The sequence below is a fragment of the Gymnoscopelus microlampas genome (genome assembly GCF_963454915.1).
Source record: "Gymnoscopelus microlampas genome assembly, chromosome: 11".
In the NCBI taxonomy this organism is placed as follows: domain Eukaryota; kingdom Metazoa; phylum Chordata; class Actinopteri; order Myctophiformes; family Myctophidae; genus Gymnoscopelus; species Gymnoscopelus microlampas.
The window spans coordinates 3,169,600-3,189,357 of record NC_139948.1 but is presented as its reverse complement, the minus strand read 5'-3'; the positions used below and the strand labels follow the sequence as shown (position 1 = coordinate 3,189,357).

Sequence of the window (19,758 nt, the reverse complement as noted above, 5' to 3'; positions counted from 1 at the left end):
GTAGATCACCTGATTTGGATGCTATCAATGCATTGAATGGGACATTATCACCTTTTATTAGACCACTGAATGGGCGAAGTAGGCGACCTACTTACTATCAGACCATTCATTGGGTGTTATCAAGACATACTGACCTACCAACGGAGATGACTTAAATAGTTCAGTTTCGGTTTTGGTTTTGGTTGTTTTGGTTTCGGACCATGACGGAGGCGCGCAGTCTCAGGCGAACTGGAGCCTGAGCCTATTCAGCGCCGTTGGAGTTATGTACCGATAGGCACAGAATCGTAAATATTGTTGTGGGGACTGCTCCGCCTCCAAAGTAGGTCAGTAGCTCCTGATTACGCCCAATGAATGGTCTGACAAATCGCGGGTAGGTCCGTGTATCGCCTACTCGTCACCTACTCGCCCATTCAATGGTCTGATAAAACGTGATAATCTCCCATTCAATGCATTGATAGCATTCGAAGCCGGTGTGTAGATCAGCTGTTGTGCTATTGATAATTGATGGCCTATTGTGGCCTTCGGTATCGGTCATTGTCTTTCTTTGTATATGCAAGTTATTTGTCACATCTGCGCTGTGGTTTACAAAGCTAAACAGAAATGTCATTTTGATTTATATGTTCCAATGTTTATTGCCAAAAACACAATTGAGTATGGCAATTAATCGTCAAGTAACATTTTATGATTCTGACAGCCCTACACACGCATGCACGCACGCACGCACGCATGCACACGCGCACACACACGCCCAGAGAGAAGAGTATAGGACATTTCAGTGTGTTTTCAAAATGTAAGTTCATGTGTGTGTGTGCGTGCGTGTGTGTTCCAGATAAGGAGGATGATGATGAAGAAAAGGAGGAAGGTGGTGGAGCAGGGTTTGTGCTTTGGCTGCGGTCTAAACATCTCTCCTCTCTCATCCTCTCCTCCATGACACAACTGCAGGAGGTGCAAACGCACACTGGTAACCACACACACACACACACACACACACACACACTGGTAACTAACTATACAAACACACACTAGGTGTCGCTGTCATTTAAGCCCTGTTTTTACTCAAAAAGGTTTCTAAAAAATAGCAGATCTATAAGCTAGGAGTTAGGTATGTTCCGATATTTAACCACTTAAGCCCTATAGTGAAAATAGCACAATTTGTTGCTGTGTCGTTTGTCACCTATACCTGGATTGGGGAGAGTCTCTTTTCCCGGTGTTTTTGTCCCGGTGTCAAAATAATGTGTTGGCAAATGACCAATATTTGGTTATATAGGTCTCAATATGTCACATTCAGCCCTGGACTTCATTGACTGAAGTAGGGGTCACATTAATCACATTAGATTCACAGATTAGGGGTCTTCAACCTTTTCAGGCCAGGGACCCCCAAACTGATGGGGTGATGGAGCAGGGACCCCCTACCTCGTAGGGTAGGTAGGGGGTAGGCTACTATATATATCATATATTTATGTATAAAATTGTGTTTTATATAAATACACATGAAAAAATTGCCTGCTCCTACGCACAGGTTGACCCAGTAGGTGTGCAAAAGGACCTTTCTCAGGGGCGTCAATTGGGTATGGCAAGGCATGGCAGGTGCCATACCTTGGCTCCAGAAAAAAAAGAGAAATAAAATCATGAATAGTAGCCTAATGCAGGTGTAAGACCATTGTGTTTGCATTGTGTTATAGGTATAATGCATAGTTTCTATGCATTTCAGGGGTTTTGGGGCGGTTGACCCCCTAAAAAAAAGGATAGATGTCCCTTATTTTAATCTCTGGGAGTTGGCAACCCTAACCTTGCCATACCTTAGCTTTTGCTGAACTGACACCACTGATCTTTCTCTACAAAATATGTATAAACGTACCATGTTATTGTGCATTCATTACTAAGCTATTAAAATATGTCATGTTATGTTTAAAGACAAATTTACATTTATGGGAAAAAAAAGAATGAAAAAAAGTTTTTAAAGTTTTTAAAAACAAAAATATTTTTTAATCAAACAACAATTTCGCGGACCCCCTGCAGTACCTTCGCGGACCCCCTGCAGTACCTTCGCGGACCCCCTGTTGAAGACCTCTGAGATTTTGTCTTTTCCCCACAAGTTATTTTCATTCAAATGAAATGTGATTGAACTTGCACTAATAATGACTTTAGTTGATTTTTCACTCTTTAAAATATAGTATTTCTTAATTATTAATAATTACAGCTTGTAGATTGGCTATTTTCACGATTTTAAATTGTTTTTAAATAATAATAAAAAAGGAACATGCAAGATTTCCACCCCACAGCCATAATATATAGCCAATATATGGTTCTGTATGAGTCCGTTTTTGCAGATTTCATTCTAATTGGCTACTATGCCTGCATATGAATTTCATGAGCCTGGGTAGGTCACCCTGGCTTGGCGGAGATATGCCCTGTTGCGCACACTCCACACACTGCGCTGCAGGTGAAAGTAATTCACTTAACGAGGGCTGTGTTGCGCACCAACAAACGGACTAAAACTGTCACATTCTAGCTGTTGAAATAAACTTCCCAATTAGAACATTGTTGACAAACAAACAGATATTATGGATGTGGTTTGCAAAAGGAATTTCTTGTCCATCAGAGCGGTGAGGTCACTCTTTTGTATGATATTGATAGCCTAAACTTTTAATTTGTCTGCAGTTATTCTGTTGCTTGCTTTATATTAAGACTCATAATTTGGGGATTTCGCTGTATTTTATTAGATGTATTCATCTATATTTTGCTGTTGAAAAAAACATTGGGGCACATCGGTCTGTAGGACTACGGAATCCTCTCTCTCTCTCTCTCTCTCTCAGGCTAGAAATCAAACCTACCATTCAACAGGCTGCGTTAGATTTATCTCCGGTTTGGCCCGGTAATGCTTTTGTGTTTATTACACGGTGTTGCGGGATTCCGAAGGTTCATAGGAGGCTCAAAATCAAACCTACCTACCACTGTGCATGTTGTAGCTGCGCAGCTCAACCAAAGGGACTGGTGTCTAAAAAAAACGTATTGACAGGAAAATCGCGCAGAGGAAAAACTGAAATCAGTTGCTGGGCGCAGCTGGGGCACCATGGCCACTGTGGCCGTGAAGGCATGTCATTATTCGAGGGGCACACGGCCAATGAGAGGGGCAACGACGGCCATGGCCGCCGTGGCCGCCGTGAAATTCCTGCCCTGGCGGTAGCCTACATGAATGACATAGTATGATACCAATCACATCGCCATGAATGGAATACGTTTGTATATTAATTTATTTAACCCATACCGAGCAGTGCGCGTTGGAGTTACGTACACTAAAATAAAAGCAGTCATGTAGGCTATTCCCTCCCTGTAAGGCGGGCTGCAGTGATCCCGTGCCACCATGTTAATAAGACATTGGAGCGTTGGGTTTATATCCTTAACCCAGCCAGGTTGTAGCCTATATAACTCTCTATGACATAACTCCATACCATAGGACAAGCTACTGTAAATTTGTAGACCTCACTGTCCATGAAAAGATGGTCGGGAGTCCCGACGGCGACTCCCGAAAAGGCTCTCGCAAAAGCGCTCGTATATTTTGAAAATAGCAGATCTACAAGCTCCCAACGCCTTGCTTGTGAGCTTGTAGATCTGCTATTTTCAACGCAGCCAGATCTGCAATCTTATCTGAATGACTGTTGAAGGCAAGCAGTTTGTTTAAATTACTTTATAAAATGATATATTTTCACAGGGATTATTTATTAGTGTAGATCATAGATATTCAACTGGCGGCCCGCGGGCCACGTGCGGCCCGCGAGGAGCTTCCTTGTGGCCCCTGGCCATATTCCAAAAAAAAAAAAAAAAAAAAAAAAAAAAATGTTTTTCTTTTTTTTTAATTTTCATAATTATTATTTATTTTAACTTTGATTTATGTTATCAAAGTTAAAACAGTACAAATTATTTATCCTTCATTAGTTCTTGAAAGGCCATCTTTCATTGGAACTTAACTTAGAACCTTAACCGAATTAGACCGAATTAGACCCGAAAAAAGGTTGATTTCTATTGGTCAAATTGAACCGAATTAGACCCGAATTAGACCCGAATTAGACCGAATTAGACCCAAATTAGACCCGAAAAATTTCGCGCGCGTGCGCTTCGCGCACGCGCGCGAATTGTGTGCGCACATGCACGCGCGCTGCGCGCGCGTGCATTTGCGCTGTGTGGCCCCCGACTCCAAATTATTTTACAGTTGTGGCCCCCTGCCTAATCTAGTTGAATACCCCTGGTGTAGATATACATTTTGGAGTGGATTATGTGTCCAGATGAGTGTCAGACAGTCAGACAATGCTGCTCCGCAGCTCTAGAATGGAATAAACGGGCGCAGCCAAAGTCAACAACTGCTATCGACCAGGCGTGAGATCTCAGCGTACGGTAGGATGAAGCCAACGTCAGGATATATTGATGAATGCCGAAGGTTGCGGTGATCTTGCCGTACGCCCATTATTTGGTCTGCGCCGCGTTGATAAATGAGGGCCAGTGTTTGTGAGGTTAGGGTTAGGCATAGTGTTTGTGAGGTTAGGGTTAAGGTTAGGCATAGTGTTTGTGAGGTTAGGGTTAAGGTTAGGCATAGTGTTTGTGAGGTTAGGGTTAAGGTTATAGGCATAGTGTTTGTATTCAATTCATCGACATAGCATAAAAATGTACACGATAATACATTTCTTCAACAAATACAAACGCTATGTACAAAGGATTAAAAGGAAAAACTACGGTAGTGTAAGACACCTCCTTTCGATGGGAATTTACATTTACCTCCCCTTGTGGACTCCTTGAGTGATTCACATCCTTTAATGGATGGTGTCAGGGAGTAGTGGAATGAGAATGTTCTAAATGTGTGAGGTACCAGGTCATGGTCGCTCCCTATGCAGTGTTAAAGAACGGCTAACTTCAGGCGCTATTGTACCGAATTATATGCATTGAAGTTTCTAAGAGTTTTGAAGCTAAACTGGGCATATGGGCTGTCTCTCAGGAACTGCGTGTTCCTTGTGTTGTTTAATTCTCAAGGTGTGAAAGAAAGGCTTTTGTTATTATATTAAAAATGTTTGTAAAGACCTTTTCACATCTGGTTACATTTGGCTACAGCACCATTTAATCAAAAGACAACTGGGAAAAGCCTGAGAAAAGGCTAGATAGTTGTTCTCTTGTTCCCAGCAGAGATACTGTAAGTGGCTTACATTTTGCTACTCTACCAACAGACATTCTATTGAAATTGCACTGTAGTTAAATCAAATGTAGTGCGCTGCATTTGTATGTGACTTTATTTTGGTCCAAATGTACAGTATGACAGGAGATACTGTCGGCCCCCAGGTATTTTAACCCATTAAGACCTGAGGCCGAGTCTACAAAAAAGACATTTAATGTCTTCTAAATCAGTTTTCTGAAAAAACATATGCTGCTATATCAGTGGTGCTCAAACCTTTTAATGTCAAGGACCCCCAAAATCATATGTATTTGGCCGCGGACCCCCATTGCAAAATATTTTTGTTTTAATAGGTTAATATTTTCCAATATTCCCCTTTGAATAAAGCTAGGACACCCCCTATCTAAATATTCTGTGTACAACTTCAGTTGCATTGCATTGTGGCCTAGTACTATTGTTCATGTTATTATGTCTCTGCCAGGACATTAAACCTGGTTCTAGCCACAATACACATGCAGTCATACACCAACATTTACTCAAACAATAGTATTTACACATATTTACCATTGTTGTTTACTATTCATCACATGTATCATTGTTGTTTACTATTCATCACATGTATCATTTAATGCCAGAATGATAGAGTGTGAATTCATTTGTAATTTATTCAGATAATGTTTGAACATGACAAAAATAATCAACATCAGTGAATGTTATTTAACATGGAATATCAAAACCCACATAATAATCATTACTTCATAACAAGACAAAATAATACAAAAAAACTCATTAATAATCCTCATTTGTCCCATGAAATTAATTGTATGAAGAGGAGAACATAATAGTAAATACTAATTGCAATTAATTGAGATAATTGGCATAATCATCATAATCATTTCCATGTTGAAAAATGTTCATATATTTTCAAAAATAGTGGAAATAGCCGATCTACAAGCCCAAAACGTGTCAATTTCCACTATTCATATAAAGTATAAAGTTATTCAGTTATGTAAGTTATTTGTCATATCTGCCCTGTGCACTTTTACAAAGCCTAAAAGCCAAACAGAAATTACATTTTTATATCTACTGTTCCAATGTTCAACGACAGAAACACAATTAAATTGTTAAACGCAATTATTTGAGTGAACCCTTTGAAACAGGAAGCCTTTTGAGCAACATTTCATTGCCGTCTTAAATCTGCAAATGTTCCCTAAAACTGACAGGAAGTGATTCATCTGATTAACTGTATTTATTTTAAAGTAAAACAGCCGATTCAATTACATCTTCTCACTAGACAAGATAAACATATGAATCGAGTGACAATGACAAAGCTTAGGAACAACACTACTGGCTTCTGATGGCTCTCAAACTTTAAATTCAAGGAGCCACATAACTCAAGAGTTACAGACATATAGGCGTCCAAATGAATCCTCAAGGAACCCTGAGGGTCCCTGGACCCCACTTTGAGAACCACTAGGTTATAGTATTTGCATCAACAGAACATTTTACTTTTTGAATGTTGAGAATGTTGACCTTTTTAGATTAAAACAACAAAACAATTATGAATATGATTCTGGAGTCATGAGAGACGACCCCCAGGGTTTGATCTACTCGAAGTCACACAACTCAGCACTGTCTCCTTCACCAGCCCAAAACCCAAATCCAGCATAGAGGGGCTGGGTGAACGTGGCCTGGACTCTGTGGAGGAGAGTCATGGTGTCAGAGACTCTGTAGAAGGACAGAGTACCTGCACTGTGATCCAGGTACACTCCTACTCTGGAGGACACAGGACCTGGGATCATATATAAAGATTTGTTGTGGTTGAAACTATAACCACCTGGCCAACACCGTAAAGACAAGGCTATATCACTGAATGCAAATATACTTAGATCAAATCGAAATCCGTTGACAACTTCATATTGGGATCCTGTTCTGCTGATATCCTTGTGTGAGACTGCTATGTCAACAAGGTTTCCACTCCACTCTGCCTCCCAGTAACAGCGTCCAGTCAGACCCTCTATACTCAGAACCTGCATCGTGGTGAATCTCTCTGGATGATGAGGATATGATTGTTTTTCAGTCATCATTGTTACTTTTCTGTTCCCTTTAGACAGAGACAGATAGTAGTTTGCTGTGTTTGGATCCAGTGTGATTGGAACTTTATATTGTAAGAACTCTTCTCTGGTCTTGGGTTCAAGCCAACCAGGAGTTGTGTTGTGGTGTCCTAAGAACCGCTCCCCGTGTGTCGACTGGGGCTGAACACTGCTCCTAAGAGAATGTGTCAAAGTAATTACAAAGAAAAGGATCACTACAAATGCCCTCTTCATTTTTTTAATTTTTAATACGTCCTCTAGTTGTTTTTTTTCTGGCGGCCTTGACAGTAAAACATCCACTCTTTTCACCCCCTCTGAGACGTTTGTCCCTGCCTCTCTAAGACTGTCCTCTAGTTCGTCCCTGATCTTTGACACCGCCACAGTCACGTCTTCAAAGGATCTCTGAGGACGGACATTGCTGCTCACTGGGTGTGTAGCTTCGCTGATCCGTGAGAGGGAGATGTAGCGGTGTAGAAAATGGATGTCATCCTCTATGTGTGAGATCTGCTCCAGCTCAGCATGTCTCCCCTCCAGTTCAGTGACCTCCTGCTCCACACACTTCCTCTGCTCTTCAGCATGACTCGCTTCACGTTTCTGCTGGTCTCTGATCAGCTCCCTCACCTCAGATCGTCTTCTCTTAGTGGAAGTGGTGAGCTTATTAAAGACAGTGTCAGCGTACTCCACTGCTCTATCAGCCGAGTGATTGATGTTCTTTATCTCCTCGTGAAGCACCTTTGCGTCTTTCTCTCTCTCCTGGATTCTCTGCTGGAGGTTCTGCTGGCTCATATCAAACCTTTTCTGTCTCTCAGCCCGTTCTGCTGCAGCTGAGATTATATCATGCCCTTTGTGTTCCTCCATGGAGCACAGAGAACAGATACACTGCTGATCAGTACGACAGAAAAGCTTCCTCACCTCGTCGTGACGAGAGCAGATGTTCTCCCAAAGCTCGCCGGAGGCTTTGACCAGCCTGTGTGCCTGTAAGGCAGGGGATCGATAGTGAAGCAGGAGGTGGGCGTCACAGTAAGAGACCCGACACTGAAGACACGTCTTCACAGCTTTCTGTTTTCTCCGGGTGCAGAAATCACAGGCCACATCTCCAGGTCCATCGTAGCAGTGATCAGGAGAAGCAGCTACAGTCGTCTTCTTTACATCCATCATGTCAGCCAACGTGGTGTTTTTCTTCAGAACGGGTCTCGGGACGAACCTCTACTCTACTTAGTGCTGCTGCTGCTGTGCAATTGTACTGCGGACTGTCTGGAAAACGGGTAGAGGGCCGTTTGGCTTCTTTTCCTCAATCCTCAGAGATCGTGTGTGTGTGTGTGTGTGTGTGTGTGTGTGTGTGTGTGTGTGTGTGTGTGTGTGTGTGTGTGTGTGTGTGTGTGTGTGTGTGTGTGTGTGTGTGTGTGTGTGTGTGTGTGTGTGTGTGTGTGTGTGTGTGTGTGTGTGTGTGTGTGTGTGTGTGTGTCGGCGCGCCGCGTGGGAGAGAGAAGCATTCACCCTGTTGAAACATGAGTCAGTGGTTTAATACCAGATAAGGTGAAATGTGTCTTAATCTCCCTCTCTCGCTCTGAACCCCGCCCCCCCCCCAACAATAGAGGTGAATAACAGTTTCAGAGGAAGACTTGAATTCAACTTTATTTGGACGTCTACTACTCTTGACTGACAGATGTCGATAACCCAAGAATAAGAACTTCTTTTTGTTTAGCACCTTAAGAGCCAGGACAGTGGATAAAACAGTTTCTGGAACTGTCACGGTTTAAATAGTAGCACACTATTTACACTAATATACAAGCTCAAAGCTGGACACTTCATGCTGCGCTTTGAGCTTTTACATTTGCTATTTTTTGACATTTTTGAAAGTGTGAGAACTACTGCTTTAGAAGGCATTTGTAGAATCGGTCTCAGGTCTTCATGGGTTAAAGTCAGCCCCATCTTTACCGGCTGTCAAAGTGATGAACACATGAATGTATCACTGATAGGCTCTACAGGACTTTTACTTGTAATGGCAGAGTATTTCTAGATTGTGATAAAAACTACATTGTACTTAACTCTAACCATGAACTTCTCTCTGGGGTTAGAATGGACCCTCATGGGTCTATATACAGGTCCATTTGGTTCCATTTTTTACACACTCAGAGTTAAATGAACACTGTCTCACAGTGTAGATAGATGGGGGGGCTCAGAGATAAACATCGTATCAAATAGGGGCCTGTAGTCTTAATGCATATCAAACTTGAGGGCCTTGATAAAAAAAAGAGAATGCAGAGAATCACTGGTTTAGCAGATCATTGGTTCTTAACCTGTGGGTCGGGGTCCCCACATGATTTGGGGGGTGGGGTCCCCAGATGAGAGTGAAGTGACAATTTAAGGAATTTAAAGACCTAAAAAGGTTCTAATACCTAAAAAAAGAAGGGAAAAAAAAAGACAAAAGACCATTACTGCATAAAAATAATCAACAAACTATACCATAAAAAATGTCAAACATTGGCCAAATTGTCAATTAAGGTAGGTTTAGGCATAGTTTCTGTGAGGTTAGGGTTAAGGTTAGGTTTAGGCTTCATTTCTGTGAGGTTAAGGTTGAGGTTAGGGTTAAGGTTAGCTTGCCTGGAAACAATCTCCATTTCCCCTTTTATGGTTCAACAAAACAGCTTCTGATAACATTTTAGGTGAGAAATGGGCCATGCAGTTTCTTTATTATTGATTAATTTAACATTTGCAACATGAATGAATTGGTCATTCATGTTTTGGTTACGAAGAGTATTCCTTTAAGTCCTGTCCATATGTACAATGTAGGCATTTAGCAGACCCTCTTATCCAGAGAGACTTAAACAAGCAAGGTAAACGCATACATCAAATGCAGAGAGACAGTGTAGTGTCTCCAGAAACTAGGATCACAGGTAAACCTAGAACCTAGAATCAATCTAAACAATATACTACTATCAAAATAATAATCTGTACATTGAAACTATAGGATATCAGGTACAATGAACATATGTCTAAATAACATGCTATCTGAATTACATGTTAACCTTGTGGTAAAAAAAACAACAGAAACACAAGAACAAATGACCAGGGTTAGTCTGCATTGGTCGTCAAAACTTGGTCAAGTGCAACGGGCTGAGGTGGAGTCTGAAGAGGTGAGAATTGGGAGTGAATATGTAGTTCTACAGCCTGTTGAAAAGTGACTGCATTTCCAAAATGTTCATCTTTCTACTAAAATGACCAAATGTCCTCACAAAGACAGAAGAGTGCTCTCACCACACACACAATTCCTCCTATCTCGTCTTCTTTAGACTCCACCCCTCCAGAAGTGACGTCAGCAGCTCGGGAAGGTTTGTCCCACCTCTTGGAACATCTTTTCAGCCAATCAGACGTGGTTTCTGGTCCCGCCCCCTACAGAGGAAACCTACGGAGCCCCTGAAGGGACATCACTAGGTAGATTGTATTAAGGGTAGGTACATTTTTTTTGAAGGGTCACTTTATTTTTAAAAGCTGGCGGTTTATGTTTTGTGGTATGGTGAAAAAAATAATATGTTGGCAGAAAAAGAACAAGGCTCTAAAATATTTTTTTTTAGGGGATGACAAGTATTTTAAAAGGGGAAAGATTTTTTTTTGGGGGGGGTGACTTTTTTTTTATAGTTGCTTTATTATTTAAGTGTGTATAAAATAATATTTTTAGAGTATGACATTTTTTTAAAGGGGGATGATTTTTTTTTATTTAGGGAATATAATGTTTTTTTTCAAGTTTTTTTTTTTCATGCATGACTTAAAAAAAAAAAAACTTTGAAAAAAAAACTTTTACAAAAAAAAAAAAAACTTTAACAAAAAAAAAAAATTAACAAAAAAAAAGAAAATTTACAAAAAAAAAGAAAATTTACAAAAAAAAATATATATATTTTGCAAAAAAAAAAAAACTTTTACAAAAAAAAAAAACTTTTACAAAAAAAAAAAAAAAACTTTTACAAAAAAAAATATTACCTATCTTGAAAATAAAACCTCTCCTTTTCAAACTCGTGCGCACGACTTTGAACTCGTGCGCACGAGTTTGAAAATCAGTGCGTCACTTCCTCTTTGACCAAATTTGGTCACCAGACTTTCCACTTCCAGTTTCCAGTTTCCACCACGGAGGAAATAGCTGGTCAGCTAACGTTCATTTGTTTACAAGGAAATTATTGTAAGTGATAAGGTGCTCTCATTAATCTACCGCTATCTGGGAGAATTAATGAATGAATGTATGCGTGTGTACCATAGAGGTATGGTAAGTACAGCTTGCTTACTAACGTTAGCCATTATGTTAGCTAACGCTAACATTAGCACCGTTAGCTCCATGGGTAGCACCCAGCTAGCACTGGCACTCAAATCCACTGTGTACAAATGGAACCAAATGGACCCGTTACACTCTCAGAGTTACAGACCCATACGGGTCCATTTTGTTCCTTTTGTACACTCTCAAGAGTTAAATTAACATTGATTTTACAATATGAATTGGGGTCCCAGAGGTATAGATGCCATTAAATGGGGGTCCGTAGCCTAATGCATGTTAAACTGGGGGTCCTTGAAATTAAAATGGTTGAGAATCACTGCTAGAGAGCCGTAAACACCTTCTCTTATTGGGGTCCATGGCTTATCTTTTCAAATGGGGGTCCGTGGGGTAATAAGTGTCATTTTGGGGGTCCTTGACATGAAAAAGTTTGAGAACCACTGGTACATGGAGCGCAGCGTTTCAAAGTGATTTAATTCTAGGTAGAGAATGTCATCATATTGGCTGGCATGTTCTATCATGTTCTATCACATGAATAACGTTGACACCGAAAATAGTAGATCTACAAGCTCACAACATGTTGCGTCCGCGACGCGCTGTGAGCTTGTAGATCTGCTATTTTTGGGGCCGACAACGTTGTGCGATGTAGCATACCTACTGTAGCTTATTGAGGTGTTGTTGCTATACTGTACTGTACTTGTAGCTTAATGAGGTGTTGTTGCTATACTCTACTGTACTATACTGCTATGATACTTAACATAATTTTTATAATGATGAACCGTGCATGTTCACATCATGTATACTTTACATTATTATTATTACTATGATATACCGTGCTTGTTCACATCATGTATACTTTACATTATTATTATTATTATTATTATTATTATTATCATGATATACCGTGTATGTTCACATCATGTTTTTCTTTTTTTACATGTTGGACAAAATAGCCATTTTTTCATACATGTGTTTGGTGAGGTGGAATGCTGTGCGACTTAAGTGGAGGAATGGGAAAAGTTAGAGGACGACAGGATTAAAAAGTTGCACTCAACTTAGCTAGGTTGAAGGCCAAATTCTCACATACTGTAGTATTAGGGATGTGTTGTAAACACATTGATTAAAATAAATTAATAAATAGAGTGTAATTGTTTTGTATTTGATTTTAACAAATGTATCCATTGTATAGTTCTGATAAAGCAATAATTCCCTTTTCATACTTTTCAGGATTCAAGCCCCAGAAGGCACTCCAGAATTGCCTACAGAACAGCAAAGCGTTTCAGGGGAGGAAGCAGCAACATTTGCACTGTAAGTTCAATTTTTCTGTTAAAGCAGCTTTACAAGACTAGCTTCACCTTGACTATAGGTAGGGTAGGGTTACAAACAACTTTGTCTGATTAGTCTATTTGGAGATTCATGTTTTTTTCTTTTCAATTCCTTTAGTCATTCCTCTTTTTTTTAAATAGAATATGTGAAATCCTCAACAAAACCGGTGATGGGAAATGCTTGGATGCCAGTTTCCAGGAAAGCCATTACATCTCTATGACTGAAAGAAGATCAATGGTCCGTATACTCGTCTCATCTGATGGAGAGCTTCGTAGAGAAGTGAGTATTCTCACACACAGATTAAGCCCATTTGTTGACTAGTGTGTGGTTAGTGGTACATTTTCACTAATGCGAACCACAACAGCATTCTGAACAATCTCATCCAGGTAATCTCGGGTGTGAACTAGGTTTAAACAGGATAGTTCAGATCATTTGAATTGGGGTTGTATGAGGTACTTATATATATAGTCAGTGTATTAGCTACAGATGATGGCGGTCAGCACACTTGCATTTTAGAGAAACAGAGAGTAGCACAGACACTAAGCAAAGCAATTTACTGATGTGAGAGGGGCCAGCATCAAAATGTAGAATTTTAGCCATGTAAAAGATGGCCTACTTAAACAAATATCAGTTGTATGTACAATACAGGCTATTTAGAATAATTTAGCACAGCTAAAGGAGAGGAATGTCAAGCTAAGGTAAAGCAATAAAATATGTTTGGCCCTACTATCCAAAAAGAAATGTTAATAAAATGTCTATTGTTTTAAATTCCAACTTCAGCTACGAAGGCAAAGCTGGTGTCATCGATAGTGGATACATTTCCATGCCTGAGGGACTGTCATGGGACAGTAAGTAAAGTTAATACATTGTTACAAAACATTCCATTGTGAATCCTACTGTAATGTGAACCATTATTGGCAACTCTTAATTTCAGTGTTGCTGCTGGTTATTTCCTAATGTGTGCATGTGTGTTTGTGTGTGTTCTTTTCTGATATCTTTCTCTACTTTATGATGCATGTTTCAACCCAGGCCAGGGAGGAGTCACATGAAAAAGGTAAAGTAAGGTGTCTTGGATTGAAATAAGGTACAAGTTGCCCTTCTATCTCAATCCAACTCATGTGACTATGCTTTTTGCAACAAACCGTTCTTGTAAACTTGGATGTTCATCTATCACCATTAGCTTGAGTTAATCTTTTTCTGCTCTTCACAGAATCAAATAACTGCAGACAAGCCTTGCCAAAACATGTGGCCACCACTGCAGACTGCAGATGGGACAAATTCAATCCAAGCCATAATCGAAGAGTTGCCGCATCTAGTGGACACTCAAGGCATGGTGAGGTTACATCTCACAGAATAAGTTTAGTACAGACTAAATCGATTATTGTTTTTGCCTTACACATTTTTTTGTCTTTTCCTGTCTGTAGATTTCTCATGATTTCTCGATGTTAAATCCTGAGTGTACTGGGAGATGAACCCTGAATTCTCTGCGAAGATCACTCACATGGCCGGCCAGGAAGGAGAAGGCGGGTGACCTTCGCGTCAACATACAGTAGATTTGCTCTCAGCTGGTATTCACATAGAGCTCACATACTCCGGGAGCAGTATGGGTTAGCGCCCCAGCCTTGGTCTCCAGCCTTGGTCTTCCGTGAGGAAGAAGCCCAACAAACAGTTGGATCATGCAGACACATTTTTTGTAATATAGCCTAATATATAAGTTGGCATAAGATATTGATAGCTAATTACAGTGACATTATTTTAATGCTGTGTAAGGGCAGGCATGTGTGTTCCACCTACATGTGCATTCACACTCATGTTCAGTAACTTTGGACACTATTTGGACTTGAGCACTACTGGGGAATTAACTCAACCTAGACTCCAGATATAGTGACTTGACTACAGCACTGGAGCTTTGGAGTTCAATTTAACCTGTTGTATCAACTTGTAATAATCTTGTTCTTTCCTCTCTTTTCTTTTCTTCTTCAGCCTGTGGCAAACCTGGTGCAGTAGCTGACCGCAGCAACCACAGAGTATCCATATGTTTTTATGCTAGGGGAGGGGCATCAGTGTTCCCAAGCTTATGTGATAATAAATGGGGCGACCTTGGCGCACCCATCTCTTTTGGGTGATGGGTGTTTTAAAGCATTTTATGTCTTCGATCTCAATTTCCCTGAAACCATGTTCCCAGGTTTGGGAGTTCATTCAGACTTTCATCTTTGACATCCCAGGAAGCGAATCCAATGCAGTTAAATGAATGAGATCTCAACTTGCTGTTATGTAGGATGACATTTTGTTAAGGTGCATGGAAGGAGCTAGTAGGCTTCCAAGATTTCAAAAATGGGTTACCCCCCACACCCCTGTTCAATGGTTCAAGTCATCCTGATGATAGTAAAGTACACTAGCTTCCAAGAGTTACCCCCCTCCAATGGTTTGAGTCTTTGTCATGTAAGCTAAGTATACTTCAAGTGCAAAAGAAAAAGGTTTTTTAATTGGTCTATTTTTTGGCCAAAGGCTTTCTGTTAGCAACATGAATGTGGGAATGTATGTCAGCATAGCATGAGATAAATGCAACATTTAGCATGTAATGACTTATGTAATGAACTAAGATCTATATGTTTTGTGGGGTAATACTATTCAACAGAGTTCAACGTCACGTTGAACTCTGTAAGCAATTGATAATGTAGGAAACAGCAGTCATGAACATGGCAAATGTCAAAGCACAAATGTCTATTTGTAATTCTTGTATGCACTTTTAATTTAAGCTGTCATTTATATCAGTGTGTATGTATATGTGTATAAATATGTATATGTGTGTGTGTGTGTGTGTGTGTGTGTGTGTGTGTGTGTGTGTGTGTGTACGCACACACACACACACACAGCTTTGGTGGAAAACATCGGATTGCTGCTGGACGCCCTGCCAAGGTTACAACCTGACCTGACCATGTCTACAGCCAGCCATCTAAGAGGGCTTGAACAACACACCCAACATGATGACACAGTGATGATGTGATGACACAGTTATTGCTGATGTATACATTTCTGCAAAGAGTGGCAAATAAAGACCCTGATTTTGCAGGCTACATGGTTGTGATGAGGAGTTAAAGTGACTTATCTATTTGATTTATTATTTCAATAAATTCAATGACAATAGCTGTGCCTTAGCATGTCAATGAATTAGAAAGATGACCCAAGACGACTCACCTCTGCATTCACATGCCATTTGAGGTACTTAATAGCTGTAATAGCAGAACATGACCCAAGATGATGATTGTTAGAGTGAATCACCTCTCTTTCACTTGTAGAAGTTGGAAGTAAGTATAGAAGTAACTTATTTTTGATCAAAGTCGTTTTTCAATCCTGTAATCTCATTCACATATGGGCTCCAGCAGTAGTTAAATAGGTCTATATGGTTATACTGTATACATGCATGCATGTATGTTTTTATTCTTTTTTAATTTGTAGAAGTGATTCTATAAATAGGCGAAGCTCTCTCTAAGCCTATCTAGTTTTAGTTCTCCAATAGCTGCAATTGCAGAAGCATGAGGCATGTTAATGAATTAGAAAGATGGGGGCATTATACATTGTGTTATTACGTTGGTGGCATATTATAGACCTACTTAATATTCTACAATTTATTGAAACTAAAAAGCGGCGTAATTACTTCAGACTAAACTTGCATTAGAAAATGGTCCAGAAGAGAAAAGGGGGAAATAATAATGACCCGTCCGAAGGGCCACTCTTCCTGGGTACCAGATGGGACGAGTGCCCCCCTCCCAGCTCTGGAGGTGTGCCTCCGAGCTCCAGGTGGGTCCCCCGTTGTCCCTGCCCGAGCCCCGGAGCAACTCAGCAGAGGCGGAAGAGGGGACCCCACGCTTGCCGGGTAGAGACGGTCCACGGGCCGCCCGGAGCTCCGAGGCGCACCTCCAGGGTAGGGAGGGCACTCGTCCCATCTGGTACCCAGGAAGGGTGGCCCTTCGGACGGGTCGGGCAGCTGAGCACCGGCCGACACGGGGAGCCCCGTGGACCCCTGGCCGGTCCACTGGGACCTCGGTGGAACCCCGGCTGCCATCCCCGCCACGGGGACCCCTGTGGACCCCCGGCCATTGAAAAAAAAACTTTGAAGATGAAACAATACTTGAAAAAAAAAACACTCACTTTGGAAAAAAAAAAAATTGGAAAAAAATAATAATAATCTTTGAGAAAAAAAAAATCTTTGAAAAAAAAAAAAATTCTTTGAAAAAAAAAAAAAAAATTCTTTGAAAAAAAAAATTTTTCTTTGAAAAAAAAATATTTTCCCTCCTTTTCAAAGTCGTGCGCACGACTTTGAAAAAAAAACTCACTTTGAAAAAAAAACTTTCTTCACTTTGAAAAAAAAACTTTCTTCACTTTGAAAAAAAACCTCACTTTGAAAAAAAAATCTTTTTCTCCTAAAAAAAAAATCATCCCTCTTTACAAAAATGTCATTCTCTAAAAAGATTATTCTATACACCCTTTAATAATTAAGCAACTATAAAAAAAAATGTTAACCCCCCCAAAACAATCCTTCCCCTAAATATTTTGTTTTTATAGCCTCCTCCTTTTTTTCTGCCAACATATGATTTTTTTTCCCATACCACAAAACATAAACCGCCAGCTTTTAAAAATAAAGTGACCCTTTAAAAAAATGTATCTACACTTCAAACAATCTACCTAGTAATGTCCCTTCAGGGGCTCCGTAGAAACCAGTGTTCACTGGTGGTTAGGCTGGGGCGGGGTCTGGCTCGACTGACAGCTCCACCACCCAATAGGAAGGTAAGACTTCCTTATAGGTTCCTTAAGGTTCAGATACAAGCAAAATTCCTCTACTCTCTTCACACCCTGTTATCTGCTTGCCCGGTGTGTCGCATTGTTCGGCGCGATCGGGATTCGGTACCCAGCATTGGATGATGTCAGTATTGAGACCATCAGCATTCCAGGGAAATTGAAAAAGGAGCGCTCGTTTTCACCCACCCCCCCAGGCAATTCTGTAGAATTCTGTATTTGAAAGCATGACTGTTAAGATAATTTTATTGTGTTCTGGCTTTTAACATTTGTTTTAGTTTATCCACGACACACACACATGCACACGTGGATAGTAATCCATGAAAAGATCTATTCTCACCCTATCGGTTTACAACTCGGACGGCGCTGATTCGACTAGCAGACCATCGGCCGGTCGGCGCGGGCACGCCTCCTCGGCCTCAAGCTCTGCTAAGTCGGCGCGCCTCCGTCATGGACAATAACTATTATCACGTGTGCGTGTGAACACGTGTTCAGCGTTCCCCTAGCGTAGCTTCCTGGTTGCTACGTGGGGGGGAACAACAAATCCAGGTCCGCCTCGCATCAAAGCCCCGCCTCGCGCCTCCTCCTCCTCCTCCCGCCGCCTCGCATCAAAGCCCCGCCTCGCGCCGCCACCTCCTTCTCCTCCTCCTCCTCCGAGGAGCGACTTGCGTAAAAAACCCTGTCTCTAAAATCCCCGCCTCTCGCCGAAGCCCCGCGCCTAAAAACGAGCGCTCCTTTTTCAAATTCCCTGGAATGCCAATTTCCCTGTGACACATATATGTTCATATTTGGGCATAATCCAGTCACTTAGCACATTGAGTGCCAGGCACTGACGGCAGGGATCTTATGTCCATATATGGGCATTTTACTGTACGTGCCGATTTGCGCCGACATGGGGCATGTCCATTTGTGGGCTGATAACGCAGTCCTTGCTGGGATTATTGTGTTTAACAGCGTGTCACACATGTCCAGTCCATATTATGCAGTATAGGCATATCTGCGCGCCCGCCACAGACAGACGAACATGCAACTTGAACTTTATACTGTGGGGGGGGTTTGTTGCCTTCTGATAGGCTCTGCACAGCAGCCATATTGGAAATAAATTGGGCCTCTTCTTACTTCCTTCACAGGTGTTACCAATGATACTAATGAAGGCTCTGTTCCATTCTGGTCAGGGTGCTGATATCGTGCATGTTGGCTCACTAGAAACACTCCATTTTGGTTCCCAAATGGCCCCTTATGGTGGGTGTGTGTAACTCTGAGAGTGTACAAATGGAACCAAATGGACCCTTACGGGTCCATTTGGTTCCATTTGTACACTCTCAGAGTTATAGGGGTCCTTGAAAATAAGACAACCACTATGCCACACTAAATGGAACAGAGCCTTAATTAGTATCATTGGTATCACCTGTGAAGGAAGTAAGGAAGGGGCCCAATTCATTCCCAATATGGCTGCTGTGCATAGAGCCTATTGCCAGGCTCTACCCACACAGCTACCCCCCACCCCACCTACATAAGTGGTTCAGACAAAACGATGGCTGCGTATTTTTCACCTGAAAAGAATGTCGACGCAACAACAAAGTGTTAAACGTGTCATTTTTCCCTCCAGACTCTGGTCTCCTCCCTGCAGCAACACTTCCTGCTTTTCAGCCAACGGCTGCACTCCGTTGAGGTAGAGAGGCGGTCCCTCCGGCTGGAGTTGGCCAATCTGAAACGAGCGTCCAAGGGTAACCGTGGAAACCACCGCCACAAGGACCCCTGTGACGTGGTGAGGCTGCCCACCGCACTGCCTGAAATTATATATATATTTTTTTATTTTGAATGAGAGCTAATATAGTATGGTGTAAAGTAACGAAGTACATGTACTCAAGTACTGTAACTCATTCAGTGCCCAGCTTATTTATGGAATTTTGGCTCTGAGTGCCACAGCCAAAATTCATTGTAAAAAAAAAGTGCTTAGGAGCCGAGATACAGCCTTTTTCAGTAAGAAGTTAAAGGAGTAGTTCACCCAAAAAAATACTTATTTTCCATCAATTGCACACTCCATGAAGCCTTGAATCCATGGATTTATTTTTGTTTTTGTGGAATTCCTAAGACAATAATTTGATTCCCGTCTCCTACCG

The 19,758-nt window shown here is 41.2% G+C and overlaps 2 protein-coding genes and 1 long non-coding RNA gene across 3 annotated transcripts in view; 2 read left to right on the top strand and 1 right to left on the bottom strand.

Moving 5' to 3' along the window:
- LOC311055809 (coiled-coil domain-containing protein 171-like) overlaps positions 1-5,028 on the top strand; it is a gene marked incomplete at both ends in the record, with an annotated part of 28,077 nt that extends 23,049 nt beyond the window's left edge. Inside the window, 2 exons of the mRNA XM_084072077.1 lie at positions 830-945; positions 5,023-5,028. Coding sequence (XP_083928203.1) covers positions 830-945; positions 5,023-5,028 — 122 coding nt within the window. The remainder of the gene's footprint in view (positions 1-829; positions 946-5,022) is intronic.
- A 1,737-nt stretch (positions 5,029-6,765) lies between these two features.
- Positions 6,766-8,406, bottom strand: LOC311055807 (tripartite motif-containing protein 16-like; the record flags this gene model as incomplete). Its single annotated transcript, XM_084072075.1, has 3 exons — positions 6,766-6,934; positions 7,142-7,426; positions 7,538-8,406. The coding sequence occupies 3 exons, from the start codon at positions 8,404-8,406 to the stop codon at positions 6,766-6,768; spliced, it is 1,323 nt and encodes a 440-aa protein (XP_083928201.1).
- Positions 8,407-12,732: 4,326 nt separating this feature from the next.
- On the top strand, positions 12,733-15,609 carry LOC311055940. Its single transcript, XR_014601835.1, has 6 exons — positions 12,733-12,820; positions 12,979-13,117; positions 13,619-13,686; positions 13,868-13,892; positions 14,049-14,171; positions 14,263-15,609. It is a non-coding gene; the product is annotated as an uncharacterized lncRNA (long non-coding RNA).
- The last annotated feature ends 4,149 nt before the right edge of the window (positions 15,610-19,758 follow it).